Source organism: Camelus ferus, chromosome 3, assembly GCF_009834535.1.
Source record: "Camelus ferus isolate YT-003-E chromosome 3, BCGSAC_Cfer_1.0, whole genome shotgun sequence".
NCBI classification, from domain to species: Eukaryota; Metazoa; Chordata; class Mammalia; order Artiodactyla; family Camelidae; genus Camelus; species Camelus ferus.
Genome location: NC_045698.1, coordinates 104,341,020 through 104,362,290, shown reverse-complemented (window position 1 = coordinate 104,362,290; position 21,271 = coordinate 104,341,020). Strand labels below are relative to the sequence as shown.

The 21,271-nt window shown below is 36.3% G+C and overlaps 1 protein-coding gene across 4 annotated transcripts in view; it reads left to right on the top strand.

The window, feature by feature from the left end:
* Positions 1-21,271, top strand: part of LOC102512215 (sperm-associated acrosin inhibitor) — a 269,442-nt gene that overhangs the window by 78,432 nt on the left and 169,739 nt on the right. For 2 of the 4 annotated variants that reach the window (XR_004318792.1, XR_004318793.1), the window contains exons 6-10: positions 135-211; positions 1,161-1,198; positions 2,146-2,261; positions 3,143-3,309; positions 6,070-6,180. Coding sequence is in view for 1 of the 4 variants with exons in the window: in XM_014560755.2 (XP_014416241.2) it covers positions 135-211; positions 1,161-1,198; positions 2,146-2,261; positions 3,143-3,188 (277 nt within the window). In the remaining 3 variants the exon portion in view is untranslated. Of the gene's footprint in view, positions 1-134; positions 212-1,160; positions 1,199-2,145; positions 2,262-3,142; positions 3,488-6,069; positions 6,364-21,271 lie in introns of those variants that run through there. The other 2 variants (XR_004318794.1, XM_014560755.2) reach the window with 2 other exon arrangements.

Genomic DNA, 21,271 nt, shown 5'->3' with positions numbered 1-21,271 from the left:
AGGGAGCAGTCCACTGTAATCAGGAACCTAGGGGAGTGGAGCAGTTCATTTATCTGTAAGGAACTTACACTTGGAAATCAGCAGTTTGTCCTTGTGCCGTGTGTTATAAACATTCCTATGTGTTTCTCCTACAGACTTGATAAAATGTCTCTATTTTCATCGTGGATCAAAGCTATTTTCATCATTGCCTTGGCATTTCCTCTTTATTCTGGTGAGTTAATTTTCCATTCCTGGATGAAGCAATTCACATTTTAGAAAATGCAGGAACAGCTGCTATTATCCAGGAATGGAGGAGCTTGATGTGCTGAATTTCTAATACTTAAACTGGCAAAATGAATGGGTCCTGTTACCAAGTACCTCTTAAAAAATTGCATCAGTAGATTGCTTTTTCTCATTTCCCACCTTAGAAAGGAGGAGACAGAGAAGGGGGTTACAATGAGCAGTAGAACTTAGCTGTTGGTTCATTTTTGACTAAAGACATTTACCTCATTTTTTCCCCCTTTTCAGATTCTTTGGTTGCTAAGTACAGAGTAAAGTCAGGAGTAATGCTGTCTTCTAGATCTGGTATTCCTCAACAATCTGATTTGTTGTTTGCCAGCTCTGAGTCCGCTAAAGTCAAGGGTTTGTGTAAGGAGAGAATTCACTGACTCCTCTGCTGACAGCTTATCTATCTGAAAGCACAAGGTGGCCCATGAATTGCAAACTAAAGTAGCTGTGAGGTATTGGATAGATCCGTGATTCTCGAGCTAAGTACTAATTAATTGAGTAGTAATTTTGTCATAGTAAGTGATTTCATACAACACATATTAAGTGGCATTAAGCAAGGCACTGTCTTCTCTGACTAGTATGTTTCATTTATAAAAAGAAAAAGAAAAACTATAGTATCTCCACAGGAGGTTTTCATGATCAGTGAACAATACATAAAGTTACTTTTCACAGAGTGAGATGAATTTCGAATTCTGTTTCCAAATTTGGAGTTATATATGGTGAACTTACTGTTTTGATACTGCCAAAAAGCTTCGCTTCCTTACTTACAGGATTTTCACTGGGCAATTTACATAGTACTTTGCTGCTGAAAGATATAGGTACTTCCCACCAAAGACTGATTGTTTTCCCCTCTTCTTCTTCTTTTAAATTTTCCTTTTGTGTCTTGGTTGCAGAAACTGGTTTTGCACCTTCAGCAGACACACGTGAAAAGGTAAGTTTATACTGATTAATTTGGGAATTGAAAAAGGTAAACTTTAAATTTTTTTTAAGTTTAAACAGCAAATTTTATCAAATATACAACAGAATAATCCTTCAAAAAGTAAGAAAAAAAGTATTATTATACTAAGTTCTAGAAATGGAATCTTGCAGCCATATACAACCATTTGTCATTTCAGACAAGGTAAAAATATCCCATTATTCAAAAGTTTATTATTGGGCATAAACTTTGTTTTAGACAAGCATCCGAAAAGATTTGTTAAAGGGGGTTTAAAGTAGAATTGCTTATCCTAGCAAAACAAGAGGGTTTAAAAAAGCTAATTTCTTCATACACGAATAAAATATAATAGTTTTCATATACTCACAGACTGAAATATGGAGGTGAAGAGTATCACCTTCAGTTATAAACATCTAAATAGATAGTGGTATCAAAAGACATTTAAAGAGCAGGCCACATAAGAATACACACAATTATGTGTGTAATTACTGCCATCACTAAACAAATTCCATATATATGTCCATGGTTATAAACACACATACTCACATATATGAATACATACATATATGGTGATAATCGGAAACTATCAGTTTATCTAGTAGTGGAACTAGTGAGACAGGGGAATTATAACCAATTCAGGGTTATGATTTCTTCTGAGATAACGGGGAAAATCTGACCCAGGTATGAGGAGAAGTAGGGGCAGAGAGGCTAAATTATAAAAGAGCATTCAGCCATTTCTATGTTTAAAAAAATAACACTGGAGTTGTAAAAATATATCAATAATTTTTTCCTAAGCATTATGTAAGTACCTTGATGTTTATTTTTAAACCTCAATGTAGGATACATTCCATTTTGATGCATAGCATACTGTATTAAGAACAAAGAACATTTTATTCCAAAAATTCATTATCTGAAAAATTTTGTTGTCTCTTTATGTTTAATAGCCAAACTGTGATGTGTATGTGGATCAATTACATTATTGCACCAGAGAAATGGATCCAGTCTGTGCAACCAATGGCCAAACTTACTCCAACAGATGCGTTTTCTGCAGTGAAAAGCTGTAAGAACACAAGACTAAATACTGACTCTTCCAAAATAATGAAGAAACCACCACAAAATGAGAGGAACACCCATGCTTCCGATAGTCTAGACACAGTGTAAATGGGAAATAACTGTGCTCTCTCTGTAAAAGCCACAGAAAACACACCTGTACCTTTCCCTGAAGTTCTCATTTCTAAAAGTACTTTTGATTTCACCTCTCACCATACCCCTCCAGGATATTCTGCAAAAGCAGGAATCAATTTAACTTAATTTAATTATTATGACTTACTAACGGCAGTCTGGTGACCAATAGAATGTAATTCTGAAGTCCAGACACTGAATGATAATCTCCACAATGTAGCTCCGAGCTACAGGGAGCAGGACTGAGCAAGAAACCAGCCTGACTACAGAAATTTAAATCCCTCAAATTGAGCACTTCCTGCCAGGAAGAAACTCCTCTGATGGTCCACTTGGTCTGCTGAACTCCATGGCATTCAGGACACATCACCCCACCTCCCTTCCTGTCCCCTACCCCAGAGGGAGCCTGCAGTCCCAGGCTCAGCCAGCCTGGCTACTTCCTACCTCATTTTCTCACATAGGTGTTTCCTCTCAGTTAATCCCCAAAGTGGCTTCTCTAACAGAGAGCAACTCAAACAATGGCAAATCCATCCTCTCTCTGGCCTGGGTGGGCTCCAAGGCTGAGTCAGGAGGAGTCGAGGAGCGCCTGGTCAGAAGGACCTGGGCAGGGTTGGGGGCTCCGAGGGGCCCCGCTGCTCCTGGAATGGAGCACAGCCTCTTCTCACTGCCTCACGTGCAGGTGCTCCTCCCCGAGAAGCACTCAGTGCAAGATCAGGTGATTTTCCTATTTTTACAATATAATTTGTTTTTCTTCCTTTACAGCGAAAATAGTGGAAAATTCGATTTTAGTCATTATGGTGAGTGCTGAGTGCCTCAGGCGCACACTTCTATGACTTTTATTGCAATCCTGTGCTGCCATGGATTCTACAAGCGATGAGTCCTCTCAGTCAGGCCTTGAATTCCTAGATGACCAGACAAAGCCCCCTAAGGTACACAAGATGGAGAACAGAATGTTGAAGAATTTTTCCAACTCTAAGAACCTGCAAATAAGCAATTCTTATTTTCTATGTTCAATTATTCCATGACAGTTGAAAAACCATTGATAACAGAAAATGTAATGCAATTTATAATCAGATATTTCAGTCAATAAAATGTTAAATAATATCATCTTTATTAAATACCCTTTCTTTCTTTGGTTGGTTAGTGGGCTGAAACACATGAATACTTCTGGTGACTATAATTAAATTCCCAAAGGTGAACAAACAATATATTACTTGGGTGTTTGCTCAAAGCATAGACACTTGGACTTCTCTTGTTTTATCCCTATTTATCGTAATTATATAAGATGGGTATATTTATGATAAGAAGACTGTGGATTCTGAAGGTTGAACCTGAGTCCAGGTTACTCAGTGACAGATGGGATTTGTACTCCATCCTTCACCTGCCAGTGATCTTTCCACTGAGTCTGACTGAGGAGATGATTTAATTAGGGAGAAGCTAACAATGAATGAATCTCTGCCTTTGAAAAAGAGCCTCAAATATCTCCAAAGTGTCCCTCAAGCATCTCTGATGTAAAGCACAAATTTTTACCATGTCCCATGTAATGTAGTTGGAACCATGTAACTTAAGGCAATGTCCCATTCACTGCCAGATTTACTCCCCAGCTTTCACTCTCTCCTGTTCCAAAAAAATCAGATCTGGAGAGCTAATGCACAGGGTAGTGATTATAGTCAACAATTCTGTATTATAAACTTCAGTGTTCTTACTAACGGAAAAAAAGAATTAAGTGACATGACCGAGGTTTTAGGTAAGTACAGCATGGATGGTCTTAGAGAGCATTATGCTAAGTGAAATAGGTCAGACAGAGAATGATAAATACTATAAGACATCACTTACCTGTGGAATCTAAAAAAATGCAACAAACTAGTGAATATAACAGAAAAGAAACAGACTCACAGATGTAGAAAAGGAACTGGTGGTTACCAGTGGGGAGAGGGAAGGGGGAGGGGCAAGATGGAGGTGGAGGATTAGGAGGTACAAAGGATCAGGGGTAAAATGAGCTACAAGGATGTATTGTACAACATGGGGAATACAGCCAGTATTTTATAATAACCATAAATAGAGTATAACCTTTAAAAATTGTGAATCACTATATTGTATACCCATAACATGTAGTATTGTATATCAACTATACTTCAACTTAAAAATGATATTATAAAATAAATACATAAATAAATAGCTTTAAAAAATAATAAAAAATACAATGGTATCACTGCAATATATAAATTATCAAATCATCATGTTGTACACGTTAAATTTACTCTATGTTGCATGTCAGTATGTCTCAATTAGAAATATATATACTCGCATCCCGTCCCCAAGACAAGCTTCTCCAAAACCTGGCTGCACAGGGGACTCCTCTGGGAGCTTTTACAAAGTCCCACTGCCCAGGCCTCCTCTAACTACCAGTTCACACTGTTGATTGCAGGATAGTGCGTTCATACTCTAGAAAATTTCCCACGGAATTCTAACATGCCTGTAGTTTTTTTTTAATCTTTAGGGTGCAGGCCCTGAATTATCTGATTATCATTAGACTCTTCTTTTTCCTGCTTGATTCTCTGTACCATTTTGAACTCACTTGCTTGGAAAGCTTTCACCTGCCTTTTCCATTTTAGGATCTCTGACCCTTCTCCATACTTCTGGGTACATCAGATCAAGTTGTCCCCCAGGCCTCCTGCTGAGGGAAGATTGACAATTACTTGTGAAGCATCTCTCATGACCTCCTTTACAGCTCCTAGGGAGGACACAGCATACCTCTGAGTCTTATCTGCCCTGCCCATCAAGCTCACCCCAGTCAAACTCCTCACCAGCCAACCAATGAAACAGACTGAGCAGGAAGGAGATGGCTGAGGAGGGAAGGTGAACAAGACAGCCACTGTCTCAGAGTCACCACCACCACTCCCCAGTTTCTCCCTGTGAGGCAGGTCAGGTCACTTGTTGGGGTTCTAGGGTGGCAGTCCTGGTGTGTACCGTGGCCAGGAGGTCTGCTTTCCAGTTTGTTGACAGTTATTTTCCTGGACCTTCTTAAACATCTCTGGGGAAGCCTTCCAATAATGACTTAGGTTCTATTGAATTGTAGGGTTGGGGGAAGGAAAAAAGGTATAGTCCTCTAGGAGGTTGGAGCAATTCCTTTAGAAGGGAGGAAATTTCGAGAACCTGGCTCTGGTTTCTTTCCATCTAATATGTGTACCATTGTTACAAACACTCCTACAGGTATCTTCCACAGCCTGGAAAAAATGTCCCTCTTCTCACCATGGATCAAAGCTATTTTCATCATTAGCTTAGCATTTCCTTTTTTACTCTGGCCAGTCAATTTCAATCTTGGGCAAAATACCACATATCCTAGAGAATGAAGGAAGTAACTCCTGTTATTTTGAAAAAAGAGAAGGCTGTTTTATGAAGTTTGTAATCCTTAAGCTAGTAAACTGAAACAGTTCCAAATGCCTTTTTTTAATAATTACATCAGTGGATTGCTTTTCCTCATTTCCCACATTCGAGAAGCTAAAACGGACTGGTGGGCAGAATGGGCAGTAGGTTTTAGGTCTTTGTTCATCTCTAACTGAAGAATTTTAACTAAATTCTTTTTCCCTTAGAGGCCCAGATTCCACAATTGTGAAATGCATAATGTAAGGAGGGGTGATGTGTTCTAATTTTGGCAATGCTTGACCATCTAATTTGTTGTTTGCCAGCCCTGAATCTACTAAAGTCAAGGCTTTACCTAAGAAGTGGACTCATGAATCCCTCTGCAGACAACTTATCTGCCTTTGAAGCTCAAAGCTGTCCCTCCATTTCAGAATAAGGTAAGCTGTGAGGTGTTAGCTAGAACCCCAAAAGTAGGACAGAATGCTAATATATTTTTCTTGTTTTAGTAAATACATGCAAGACATTCTCTTCCCCAGTAGCAGGACGGCTCATTTAAAAATTTACACACAAAAAATTATATTGTCAAGTAGAGTATGAGGTTATTAAAAATAGCATATTACAGTTTTTTTTTCAAATAAAACATTTTAAATAGTTGGCTCATTTTAGGTTGTTTTTTTTTTTTTACTAATGCCACAAAAATCCTCTTATTAATTGCAATAAATAGGCAATAAATAAGAATTTCTACTGCAAACAGATGTGAGTACTTTTTCCATAAACTGTGTTATTTTCTTATTTTTTAACTTTTTAATCTCTGCTTTGATTGTAGAAAATATCTTTATAAAATCATCGATTTACAAGTATCCAGTAAGTTAATACTAATTGATTGGGAAGTAGAAAATGGTAAAATTTTAAACTCATTATATTGAAAAATTTGACACAAAACTCACCAAAGAAAATGTACAACAGAATGAGTCTTCAGGTATGGTAGTATCAGAATTGTTAACCTGCACACTTTTGGGGAAAAAAAAATAACTTTATCACTAGCGTACAGTGCTTATGTGGAGTACTTTCTGCCTTTTTTCTTGGACTCCACTTATGACTAAAGTTACTTAGGTCAGCACCTCATTTCCCTACCCCCTTCCTTTAGGTTATTTCATACACATGTAACACAGTTAGATCATTTTAGATTAATTTGTTACCATCTGCATTCTACCTAGGTATCCTCCAACCTCCCAAATAATGTTTTAGTTTACATACATCAGGATTTACTTTTTGTGCTGTAAAATTTTTCGATTTAGACAAATGTAGATTTCATAAATGCACCATTACAATACATTGCATAAAATTGCTTCAGTTGGCAGATGACATGACCTTTTATGTATAAAATCCTAAATATTCCACCAAAAATCTTTTAGAACAAATTCAGTAAATTTGCAGAATACAAAATCAACATAGAAAAGTTAGTAGCATTTATATACAATATGAACTATTTGAAAGAGAAATTAAGAAAGCAACCCCATTTACAATAGCATCAAAGCAATAAAATATTTAAATATAAATTTAACCAAGAACGCAAAAGATATATACAATGAAGGCCATAAAAGTCTGATGAAAGAAACTGAAGAAGACACAAATAAATGGAAAGATATCCTGTGTTCATTGATCAGAAGAATTTATATTGTTAAAACACCCATACTACCCAAAGTCATCTATAGGTTCAATGCAATCCCTATTAAAATTCCAATGGCACTTTGCACAGAAATAGAAAAAAAATCCTAAATTTGTATGGAACCACAAAAGACCTCACAGAACCAAAGCAATTTCAGAAATATCAAAACTGAAGATCTCATACTTCCTGGTTTCAAACTATATTACAAAGCTATAGTGATCAAAATGGTATGGTACTACCATGAAACCAGAACCATACCCTAATGGAACAGAATAGAGAGCCTAGAAATAAACTCACATATACAATCATATATACAGTCAACTGATCTTCAACAAAAGGTAAAGGATAGTCTGTTCAATAAATGATGTTGGCAAAACAAATCACAATGCAAAAAAATGAAATTGGGCCCTTATCTTACACCATGCACACAATAACTCAAATAGGTTAAAGACATAAATGTAAGATCTGAAAGCATGAAACTCGTAGAAGAGAATATAGGGAATAAGCTCCTTAACACCACTCTTGGCAATGACTTCTTGTGTACGACACTAAATGCACAGGCAACAAAAGCAAAAACCAAAAGTTGAACTACGTCAAACTAAAAAGGCTCTGCACAGCAAAAGAAAAAAGATAACTTCAGAATGGAAGAAGATATTTGCAAACCACATATCTGATAAGGAGGTTATGTGTATCCGAAATGTATAAGGAACACATACAATTCAATAGCCAAAAAGTCAAACACCTCAATTTAAAAAAAAATAAGCAAAAGGACTGAATACTAGACGTTTTTCCAAGGAATACATACAAATGGCCAATAAGTATATGAAAAAGTGCTCAGCATCACTAATCATTAGGGAAATACAAATCAAAGTCATAATGAGGTATCACCTTTCTCCTGTTTAGTTGGCTATTTTCAAAAACACAAAAGTTATGAAGTGTTAGAGAGGATGTGAAGAAAAGGGAACCTTGCTCTCTGTTGGTGGGAATCTAAGTTGGCACAACCACTATGGAAAACAGTATTGAGGTTCTTCAAACAACTAAAAAAGAGAACCACCAAATGACCCAGCAATCCCATTTCTGAGTATATACCCAAAGGAAATAAAATCAGTACCTTCAAGAGATATCTGTGTTCCCACAGCCACTGCAGCATTCACAATAGCCAAGATATGGAAACAACCTAAATGTCAGTTGATGGGTGAATGGATAAATAAATTGTGAAAATACATACATTTATATATATTATATACGTACATAATTCAGCCTTAAATAGAAGGAGAGCCTGCCATTTGAAACAACATGGGTAAACTTGGAGTACATTATGCTAAGTGAAATAAGCCAGACACAGAAAGAAAAAACCCTGCATGATCTCACTAATATGTGGAATCTAAAAAAGTTGAATACATAGAAGCAGCGAGTAGAATGGTTGTTACTAGGGGTGGGGAAGTGAGGAAAATGGGGAGGGCACATGATCAAAGGGCACAAAGTTACAGCTATGTGGGATGAATAAGTTTAGAGAGTTAATGTATGGCATTATGATTATATTTAATAATACTGAATACTAGAAATTTTCTAAAAGTAGATTTCAGGTGTACTCATCACATACAAAAAATGATAACTAGGTGAGGAGATGATATATTAATTAGCCTGACTGTAATAATCATTTTACTATGTAAATATGTATAGAAATCATCATATTGTACACTTTAAATATACGCATTTTTATCATGAAAATTAAATTAATAAAAAAGAAATTTCCTGGAAGTTAGTGATTACTCAACTTTATAATCATGTTCTGTCTGCAAGTATGCTCATTCTCTATTCAACACGCACTTCCCTTCCTATGAGAAAGAATTCAAGCATCACACTCCAACCTCTAGAAACATGGTTTACAAAGAATTGTCCTTGTTTCTAGCCCAGTACTTTTATCTCCTGGTTTTGTTATCAAACCCCTTTGGTCTCTCCTGTGGTATGATACTTATTAGAAGAATCCAATCACTTTTGAACATTTAGGAAATTTGGACTTAAATAATTCAGTTTTTAAGCGTATGTGGCCTCTTAAAAAAAAAAAAAAACCGTACTAGTCACTCACCTAGGGGAGGGTCCAGTATTAATCTTAGCTGGTGTCTTTGCATGCTTAAGTTAAGTAGCTCATCTCTATTATTGCCCAGAGTGGTGAGTTTCTTTGCCCCCCACTTAATGGTAATAATGACTTAGGAAAGATCAAGACTGCTCTAAGTTCCTAGACTTTGTCTTTTAAAATGTCTATCTTCTCAAATTCATAGTGTGTTCCTTCTTACCACCATCTCTGACATAATTTGAATACGATATACATTTTTTTTCTTCGTGAAGTTGTATTAAAAAAATCCACACACCTAACATTTCCTTTTCTGGTAAATTTAGAAGCCAATTGTGAGTCAGAGATTATCTCTCCTGCTCTTAATCTCTGTCAATAAATATATATAAGTGTATGGAACATATAAAGAGCTTTCACATAACTTCACCTCTAGGCTTCAGTTTGTTTTTCCCTAAAATATCCTGCCCCAAAAGAAATGGTCTATTACAAGCATCTCTGATGGTGTCTAAATCAATAATTCAAAGAGACTAACAGTCACTTTACTACTTGTGGGTCCTTCGATTAAATTGGCCTGGAAAAGTATTCATCTTAAATTTTTTTTTTTTTAATGGAGTACTGGAGATTGAATCCAGGACCTCATGCATGCTAAGCATGTGCTCTACCACTGGGCTATACCTTAAATGTTTCTTTCTAAATACTGGGTTTCTTCACTGTGAAAAAGGAGTAGGTAGGATCAGAGTGACAAATGTTTGCCAACTACACAATTTAAACGAAGACAGTTTAAGGATTTTACCTGTAACATTTAAGACAAGCAAAGGAGTTAGGAATTATTACTCTCATATTTAAAATAAGAAAGTATATATTAGCAAGTCTAAATATTGAGTCAAAATTAGTAAAGGACAGATAGAGTTTGGACCCTATCTCAACTGCCAAAGCTCTTTCCAGTGACTCAGACTGTGAAGCAGATTAGTTAATAAGGAAGAAGGTAACTCTGATCAAATATCTCACTTACTTGAAAAGCCTCCAGTGTCTTCAATTACCTATGTTAAAGATAAAATTATTGAATATCAAATTTAGGGCATTGCTTCATCTGCTCTCAACTTAACTCCCCAGCTTCTATTTTTCTTCTACCCCAGAAAATTCGCAGCCTGAGCTCTGGCCCAGGCTTCAAAGCTGACTGGTCCTGACTGGTCTGGAAATTTCAAAACATACCACTGCCCAGGCCTCAACGACAAACACTTGTTCCACAGTCTTAGTGGTGAGACTCCTAAAAAGGTCTTAGCTAATATCAAGTACTGGTTGTCAAATTGTACAATAACAGTTTTTCACGATGTATGTAAACTATTAGGGGAAAGCGGTTAAAATGGACTGCTCTGTCTTACTTCTTACAATTGTAGATCTACAATTGTCTCAAAGTAAAAGAAAGAGAGAAAGAGAGAAAGGAAAGGAAAGAAAGAAAAAGAGAAAGAAAGAAAAGGAAAAAAAGAAAAAAATTGAAAAAGAAAAGAAAGTTTCAATTGAAGACCATTCATTTCTGGTATTGAAAGCTACCAAGGGTCTATCTAGTACATATCTAATGACAGTTCATCAAACTCTTCTTTTCTTGCTTTAATTCTCTTGTTCCTTTCCAACTCAATTGCTTGGAAAGCTTTCAACTATCTTCTCTATCTTAGAATCTCTAACTTCTCTATCTTAGAAAAATTTTTTTTACCAGCTCTCTTCCCTATAATTTTGGATTCATCAGATCAAGTTGTCCCCAAGCCTCCACCTGAGGGAAGATCTGTTGAGAAGTATTTGTGAAGCATCCCTCTGATCTACTTGACAGCCCCCTGCAACGACACAGAATATGGCTCTGTTTTGTCTGCCCTGGCCCTTCTCTTTCCCCACTACCAATAAGAGCAACTTAGCTAGAAGGAAGATTGAGGAAGAAGGTGAAGCACATAGTTCCAGTTTCCAGAGGCGGTGGCCTCACTCTCTATGGCCTCCCTGTGTCAGGGAGTTCAGGTGAGGACTAGGGAGTGAGCCCCAGTGAGGGTGCAGCAGTGCTGTGAGGGCTGCCCCAAATGCTCATTTTCCTTAAATGTACCAGGTTCCTTATGAGCTGATGGAAAGGGCTGGGGAAGTAGGCAGCCGCTTCTTGCCTGTACAAACAGGACTTGGTCCAAGGCTTTCTCTCACCTATCTTGGAACTTTCAGGTCACCTGTGAGGGTTTAGAGAAGAAAAAGAAAAGGTTCACCTAAATTAGGAATCCAGGGGGCTGGAACCGTCCCTTTACCAATAAGAAATTCATCATGTGTGGACTGTGGATTGTTTTTCTCTTCATAGAAAAATCAGGATTTTTCCCTGTTCATGAGTTATAAACCATTCTGAAGTTTTCATCCACAGATTTGATAAAATGCCTTTCTTCTCATCATGAATCGAAGCTATTTACATCATTTTCTTTGCATTTCTTTTTTGTTCTGGTGAGTAAAATTTCCAGTCCTGAGTTAAACCACTTCACAGATCCCAGAAAATGCAGGAAACAACTGCTATCAAGTAATTTTACTGGGTTTCTCATACTTAAACTGATAAAGTGAAAATGAGCATGTGACAGATGTCTGATTTGAAACTTGCATCAGTGGATTGCTTCTTTTCATTTCCCATTAGACAAGTGGAGACAGACTGGTGGATCAGAATGCGCAGTAGGTTTTATGTTTTTTCATCTGTAACTCAAGAATTTCATTTTTTTTCATGTTCATTTTTCATTAGAGTTTATTACAAGATATTGAATACAGTTCCCTGTGCTATACAGAAGAAACCTGTGGGGTTTTTTCAACCTATTTTTACATACAGTGGTTAACATTTGCAAATCTCAAATGTCTATTTTATAGATGAGTTCATAGCGTCCTTTTTTTTTTTTTTCTTTTTAGATCCCACATATGAGTGATATCATATGGTATTTCTCTTTCTGGCTTACTTCACTTAGAATGACGATCTCTAGGTCCATCCATGTTGCTGCAAATGGCATTATTTTCTTTTCATGACTGAGTAGTATTCCATTGTATAAATATACCACAACTTCTTTATCCAGTCATCTGTCAATGGATATTTAGGTTGTTTCCATGTTTTGGCTATTATACATAGTGCTACTATGAACACTGGGGTGCATGTATCTTTTTGAATTAAGAGTTCCTTCCAGATATATGCCCAGGAGTGGGATTGCTGGATCATATGGTGAGTCTATTTTTAGTCTTTTGAGGAATGTCCATACTGTTTTCCACAGTGGCTGCACCAAACTACATCCTACAAACAACAGTGTAGGAGGGTTCCCTTTTCTCCACACCCTCTCCAGCATTTATTGTTTGTGGACTTTTGAATGATGCCCATTCTGACTAGTGTGAGGCAATACCTCATTGTAGTTTTGATTTGCATTTCTCTGATAATTAGTGACTGACAAAGATTTAATTTCCAAAATATATAAACAGCTCATAAAGCTTAATAAAAAAACAAACAACCCAATCCAAAAATGGGCAGAAGACCTAAACAAGCAATTCTCCAATGAAGACATACAAATGGCCAATAGGCACATGAAAAAATGCTCAATATCACGAATTATTTCTTTTTATTTTCTGATTCCTATGGCTAGGACTTCCAATACTATGTTGAAGTGAAGTGGTGAGAGTGGGCATCCTTGTCTTGTTCCAGATTTTAGTGGGAAGGCTTTCAACTTTTCACTGTTATTATGTTGGCTGTGGGTTTGTCATAAATAGCTTTTATTATGTTGAGATACATTCCCTCTATACCCTCTCTGGTAAGAGTTTTTACCATAAATGGGTGTTGAATTTTATCAAATGCTTTTTCTGCATCTATTGAGATGATCAAGTGGTTTTTGTGTTTTCTTTTGTTGATGTGGTGTATCACATTGATTGATTTGCATATGTTGAACCATCCTTGTGTCCTGGGATGAATCCAACTTGATCACAGTGTATGATCTTTTTTATGTGTTACTGGAGTCTGCTAATACTTTGTTGAGAATTTTTGTGTCTGTGTTCATCAAAGATATTGGCCTGTAATTTTATTTTTTTGGTAGTGTCTTTGTCTGGTTTTGGTATCAGAGTATAATAGTGGCTTCATAGACTGAGTTTGGGAGTTTTTTCCTCCTGAGAGTTTTTATAAAGGCTTTCTAAATGTATTTTGCTTTACATGTTCCTATTGAGCTATTTGAACCAGACTAGTTCTCCTGTCTTGTTAATTATTTGAACTTTTTGCCAGAAGAACCTAAGGAATTTTCTTTATGGCACTTGATAATTTATCTTTCATCTGATAAGATGATTTGCTTTAAGGCAAGTACAGCCTTGTGACCACTTGAAGAGTAAGGCAAACTATTACCTAGAGTATAAATGAATCTGATTTTCCAATAAGCACAATATTCAACTTTGTAATTTAGATATTGGTATATATCTCCCCACATGAGATGATTTAAGCATGTCTGTCTTTGACTTCTTTATGGATAGGATCCATTTGGTGGCCATATTCTTCCACCTATATACAGCTAGAAGATATGATTACAAGGCTGCCTTCAGTTTTAAGGGTTATGGCTTCTTTGATTTTCCAGATCATTAACGTTACCTGCCTGCATGGAATTCCATGATCCATTTTTCTGCTTTTATTGTCCTCCATAAACTTGACTCTATCTTCTATTTCTAAAACACTCTCCTAAACATCATTGATTTCAGAGTATTAGATAGGAGAACTTAATGATTATTTAGTTCACCATTTTCAAGCCAGCTTTATTTTGAGGATTTCTAAATTGAAGTAACAGGCTTGGTGTGCAGGGCTCACCCATTACCACTTGAAACAAGCTCTTTCATCTTCTTCCTCCCTCCCTCTCTCTTTCCATCTCTATATTCCATATGATACTAAATTTCATAAGGTAGATTTTATGTTATGACATTTTGTAAATTACCTTTTACTCCAGAGTTATCATTTTGCAGAAGACAAAATACCTATGAATTAATTTAATCAGACAGTAATAACTTCTTCACACAGAAGACTTGGAAAAAAATAGGAAGATTTTTTTTAGGTGCAAATACTTGAAAGTATAAAAGACAGAAATTGTGCATCTATTAACTTGTTCTAACAATTTTATTTTGACTCTTAATGTATACACATTATAATTGAACAAAATAGCTCTAAGATGACATAAAAATAAAACAATTTCCTAGATAGTTTGGATAGTAGAAATAGCATGATTGTATGTAGGAATTATAATGTATTATTATAGAGGGTAAATTTATAAACATTTAAAACCTCATTTAAAACTATAATTATCTGATAATAAAAGGTTAAAATTTTTAAAAAATGAATAACTCATTTGAGCCGGATGTGCTTCTAGGAGAGAAAATTCCCAAGGGGTAATGTCTGTGTCTAATTACAGTTCCCCAGACTCTTCTTTTTCTTGCTTTGGTTCTCTCACCCCTTTCTAGGCCACTTCCTTGGAAAACTTCCTCATCTTAGAATCTGTAACCACTCTGATGACCTTTCTCCCTCCCCATATTTCTGGGTTTATTAGATCAAATTGTTCTCAAATCTTCTTCAACTTTTAGAGCCTTTAGGCAGAACACTGAATGGCCTGTGTCTAATTTGCCCTGGGCCATCTGCCTTACCCCCATCAAGCGCCTCACTCACAGATGAAAGAATTCCTCAGTTGAACCTATGTGAACCAGGAGAAAGATCAAACAAGATAATCAATCTCCAGAGCTGTTCACCTTTGTCTTCTCCACCTTCTCTGTGTGAGGTAGGTCATGTGGGGAATCTAGGGAGGTAGCCCTGGTGCATAGCATTCTTTCCAGAAATAATAGTTCCTTTTCTCCTGAAGAAAACACTGAGATTCAAAAGTGTCTATTTTCTATTAATGCAGTACACATTCTTGCAGGCTTATCAGAGGATTGGGAGAGCACGTAGCGCCTTTCTATGTGTGTAAAGAGGACTTCACACCTGCACTTTCTCTCACATGTTTAGGCCTTCTGTTCACGTGTTATGTCTTACTGATCTTTGGGTTGGGGTAACAAAAAGGGACTTGGTGACCTTAATTAGGATTCCAGGTGGTTGGAGCGGATCCTTTGAAAGTAGTAAACTTTAGAAAAGTGGACCCAGATTCTGTTTGTCTGTCCACTGGAGATAGTATGTGCACATATATTTCCCTGCTCTGTTAGCTGAGAGATCCTAGAAACAATGGTATTACCATAGCAGAGAGCCTACCTAACACTTAGATCCTGGTTTCTAATCCTATTCTCCAATTAAATGAAGTAGAAGTCCTAGAGAAATGGCCAATTTTAGGAGGCGGGCAAGGAATAAACAAGTTGAGACTGGGGCATGCTATACTGCCAGAAAACAAGGAAGTCCTCAAATAACAAAAGAATGGTGGCATGTCAAAGAGACACTGGCCAAATGAAAGAGATCCCAATGGCCCAAGCTGGAAAAAAGCATGCTTATGAGGATAAACATTTATTTTATGGTAGAGACAGTGTTCAAATAAACAATATGAGTTCAAATTGACTTTTTGGAATATTGTTAACTGATTGAGTGCAAGTTGCTTGAGGCAAATAACCTTATCTATTTTGCTTACCATTCTGTCCTTACTGTCTGTCACCAAGGCAGGTATATAGTAGGCATGTAATTATATATGGTGAATTTAAAAAAGAGATTTAATGCAGACATTGACAAACACTAGTTCTTGTGCATCTACTACCTAAAGCAAAAAAATACTGCATAGCTTGTTGATAGAATTTCTACAAGTGCTTGAAATAATTTGGTCACACTGTTTTTGAACTGCCTTTAGTAACTTAAGGATAGGATGGATGAATAGGAAGTTACTATATATGACTTTTCTTTCATTTATGTATACATTCATTGAGCAACTTTCTATTAGTCTTGCCTGGTAAATATCTCCCAAACACCAGCTTTCTCACAGGATTTCTATTTGGATACAGCATTTCATTCAATCATACACACATTCTACGTTCTGAAGTTCCCTGATCATAAGATATATGCAGTAGGTTTGTTAATCCATTGTGACCCAATAACTCTGTCCTGGAAATTCTAATCCATTTTAATGGTGTGACCTCAGGAAACTATTATGTAAAGGCATTCAGATTATTCTTATGATGGTGTATATTTGGAATACACTTCCATATATGAAATTCTATTATGTGTTAAACATCTTCCTGGTTTCCATTAAAGAATGGAAACTAATATAATAAATATACATCATATAACATTTTTATTCAAAAGAATGTTTAATGACAAATATTTTATATCTTAAACAAATAAGAATAAATTTCAGAAGTTCAATAGAAAACTTGGTACAATTAGTATTTTAGAACCTTGAAACCACTAAATCTTACAATTAGATGAAACATGAAAGGTGGTTGAGTCCCACTTTTCCCAGAGATAAGGAATTTTCTAACCATTAGGTATTTTTAAGATTTAGTTGAGAAGTTCATGTTTAACTATAAAATATGTCAGACACATGGGATGGCCGGATGAATCATGTGATTGCACATTCATAACAAAGCATCAGCAGTCAGCATAATGAGCAAATCTAAGTAGACCCTCCACTTTCTCTAGAGAAACCTTTGCCTTCAGCTGTAACACATCACCTTGTATCAAAACAATTCTTTGAAAATAACTAGAAAAACTTGATTAAAAATATAATTTATTATATAAATATTTATACTTTATATATTATATAAAATGATATATGTACAACACACACTATATATACATATATGTATATTATGTATATATATACATATGTAATTTCTGAAAGCACCAGAGAATTACCAGTGAAGCCAGGACTTGGGAGACCAAGATCTCAGATAAAGGAGGAATACACTGAAATAAGTCCAGTATCCTATGTGACTTTTCTCTTTAAGGTATTAGCCTGCATGTAATGGGCATGGGGTCAAGAAACCGAGATGAGCAGGCATTTGGTAATTGCATGAGAATAAGGACATAAACCACAACAAAAAGCATACAAATCTACCAAGGGACCCTAAAAGATATGACTCACTTTTACCAGTTTATAAGTGGAGACTACCGGCCATAATTTTTTATTTCAGAAGTAGTAAGAGCTGATGTTCTGAAACAGCCTACAGTCATCTGCATGATGTGACCCTCCCTGCCATTTAACTTCTATTACTATTCTCACCCCTATTCATTCCGCTTCACCCATGCTAGGGATGCCAGCTGCTTTGCTGTACCTCAGTTATGCCAAGCGACCCATCCCAGCCTAAGGGCTTGTACTCTAGCTCTTCCCTTTGCTTGGAATACTCTTCTAGCAGATAAACATTTGGCTAAATCTACCTCCATAAGGTCTTTGCTCAAATGCCAGTTCCTAATAAGGCTGTCCTGACTACTTTATTTTTTATTACATACCCACATGTCTATCCCAACACTCCCAATTCCCATTTAGCCAACCTATGTTTTTAAAAAATCAATCGTTATTTTCTAGTATCCTATAAAATTTACTTCTTTATTAGGTCTTTAGCTACTGTGTGTTTCTTCTACTAACAGGTTAGTTTTACGAAGACGGGGATCATTGTTTAAATATAGATTAAACGCACCTTGAATAGGGTTAAATGCATAGTAGTCTTTCAAAGTATTGTTAAATTAACTCATTTATTTCAATTCATATGCAGATTGGAGAAATTACTTATTCAAGACATAAACATTTTGAACATATGAAACAGGAAACAAATTCATAACTTCTCCCCTTCAAGTTGCTTTCCCTTTACGCTATCACACATTCAATTTCTTCTAACAACCACGGACAACTATGGTGTTTAGAACAGGTTGTTTGTCCCTAGGGTCACTAGAGTTATCGTGGAGGTTTTTTCTGACATAGAGCCCTTCTTGTACACACCAGAACTGAAGTTGGCTTGCCATAAGTCAGAGTCAAGGATGAACAGAACGGAGGAGCTCAAAGAGCTCAGCTTTACAACGTGAAACCATTTCTGGAAAGAAATAGAGGCACCTGCTGTTTGGATAAAATACATGGATCCTTTTCATGCATTTCACAGACATATTCCCTACAGAGAGAAGCCTGGATTTTATTTTATTTTTTGGCCAGCTTCTTTGAGAAGCCTTCAATGAAGCTGTCAATTTAGCTCCTTTATTCTTCTCTCACTCCACCCCCACAAATGCTCAAGAAAAATAAAGCACTGATTTAGAATTGATAGAAATTAAGATGTCAACAAAAGGTTCTCCCCTACTTTCTAGAAGACAAACTGGAACAAGGAATTTGTGTTCACTTTTTAAGGTGTGATCTTCCTAAGTACACAGAATCATTCCTGATGGACTGTGGATTGACTTACTGCCTCATAAACCACATGTCCTCTGCTCTGTCTTATCAGCAAAGCACAACTTTTGAAAGACTGGAAAGTGATAAATCATCAAGGACCACCTCAGAAGAAGGTGAACATAGAGAGATAATGCACCTCCAAGTGGAGGCACTAATTAAGTGCCTTTTGTGAGAAGGGTTGGCACAGTGTGATCCTGGAAGATGAAACACATTGAGTCCGTCAAAACAAATTCCACACCAGGAGGCAGCAGAGGAAAGGGAAAGCAAAGTCCCAGAGGGCAGAGATAAGGAGCATTTCATCCAAGAAAGAAGACAGTGGGCAGAACATTAAAAGTGGGAAGATCATACGAAGGACACACAGTGATCTGCCAGGGTGTTTCTGGGAGCCTTAGGATACTCAGTACTGTATGTGCCCATTTTTGCATAGTGTCCTGATAGGGCAACATAGCATTTAGAAGGTTTATGGTGTTCCTGAAGATATTTGGAGGGAGTACTAAAACTGCAAGGTACAATTACATATCTCGCACTATTTGAGCACTGATACCCTCTCACAGGTGGCATTTATTAGTATACCACTCGAGTAGAACTAACAGGAGAGGAAAAAGATTTTTAAAAAGGAATATGGAATGAGAATCCATCAGTGCATATTCAGAGAGCAAACCTCCCTTAGATTTTTTGGCACAAGAACCACTAGTAAAACAAAGAGGTTGAGATTCTTTAAGTTTATATTAGTCAAGTGCATTAGAGCACAGAAAAGTGTTTATTTTCTCTCACACAAATCCCTTTGTTAGGGAGAAGGGAGAAGTTGGCAGGCTTGAAGATGCTTTACAACTATATAAATACATAGATCTGTGAGCTTTCATCAGAAGAGTGATTTCATAATGAGTTAATATTTCAGTTGATAAATATTCTATTTTGCAACCAGAGTTCCTATAGAAAGTGGGACATACAAAATCAGAGATTACACAATAAAATCAGTGGATTTACTTATCTACTGATAGAAAAACTATGCAACAAATTAGGAGTTCTAAAGCTACTTCATTGAGTGCCCTGCTAATTGTCAACAGGGTAATATTATGTCCTATTTTTTAATTAAGGAGTGATTAACATATTGTTTTAGTTCCAGATGTACAGCACAACAATTCAATATATGTAAATACTGCAAAATGGTCACAATGAGTCTAGTTAACATCAGTCATCATACATAATCACAAATTTTATTTTCTCATGATGAGAAATTTTAAGATCTACTCTTTGAGTAGCTTTCAAATATGCCATTTGGCATTATTAACTACAGTTACCATGCTATACCTTACATCCCATTTATTTATTTTTAACTCAAAGTTTGTATCTTTTGACCCCCTTCAACCATTTTCTCCCCCAACCCCTGCCTCTGGCAACCACCAATCTGTTCTGTTTATTTATGAGCTCAGTTTTGTGTTTTTGCCCCTGTTTTTAGATTCCACATTTAAGTGAGCTCATAAGGTATTTGTCATTCTGTGTCTGATTTATTTTGCTTAGCATAATACCATCAAAGTCCATCCACATTGTATCATACCAGGGATTCCATTCTTTTTAAAGCTAAATAATATTCCACTTACATATATCACATCTTCTTTATCCATTCATCAATAGATGGACATTTCAGTTGTTTCCAAATCTTGCATATTGTAAATAATGCTGCAATGCACAAAGGAGTGCAGGTATCTCTTCAAGATATTGATATCATTTCCTTTGGATATAGATCCAGAAGTGGGATTACTGGATCATATGTTAGTTCTATTTTTAACTTTTTTAAGAACTTCTATACCGTTTTCCATGGTGGCTGTGCCTATTTACATTCCCACCAACTGTGCACAAGGGTTCCCTTTTCTCTACATCCTCACCAATACTTGTTATTTTTTGCCTTGTTATTGATAGCCATTCTAATAAGTCTGAGGTAATACCTCATTGTGGTTTTGATTTGCATTTCCCTGATGATTACTGATGTTGAATACCTTTTTAGGTACCCACTGGCCATTTTCATGTCTTCTTTGGAAAAATGTCTATTCAGATCCTCTGCCCATGTTTTAATTGGATTTTTTTTTTTGTTACTGAGTTGTATGAGTCCTTGTATTTATAAATATTAGATATTAACTGCTTATCAGATACATAATTTGCAAATATTCTCTCACATTCCATAGGCTGCCTTTGCATTTGTTGATGGTTTCCTTTGCTTGCAGAAACTGTTTAGTTTGATGTAATTCCACTTATTTATTTTTGCTTTTGTTGCCTTTGCTCTTGAGGTCAAATCCAAAAAATCACCACCAAGACTTACTGCCTATATTTACTTCTAGGAGTTTTATGGCTTCAGGTCTTATGTGCAAATCTTTAATCCATTTAGAGTTAATTGAATTATATCCTATGTTTTTATTTGTGCACTTCCAAACCCATACCATACT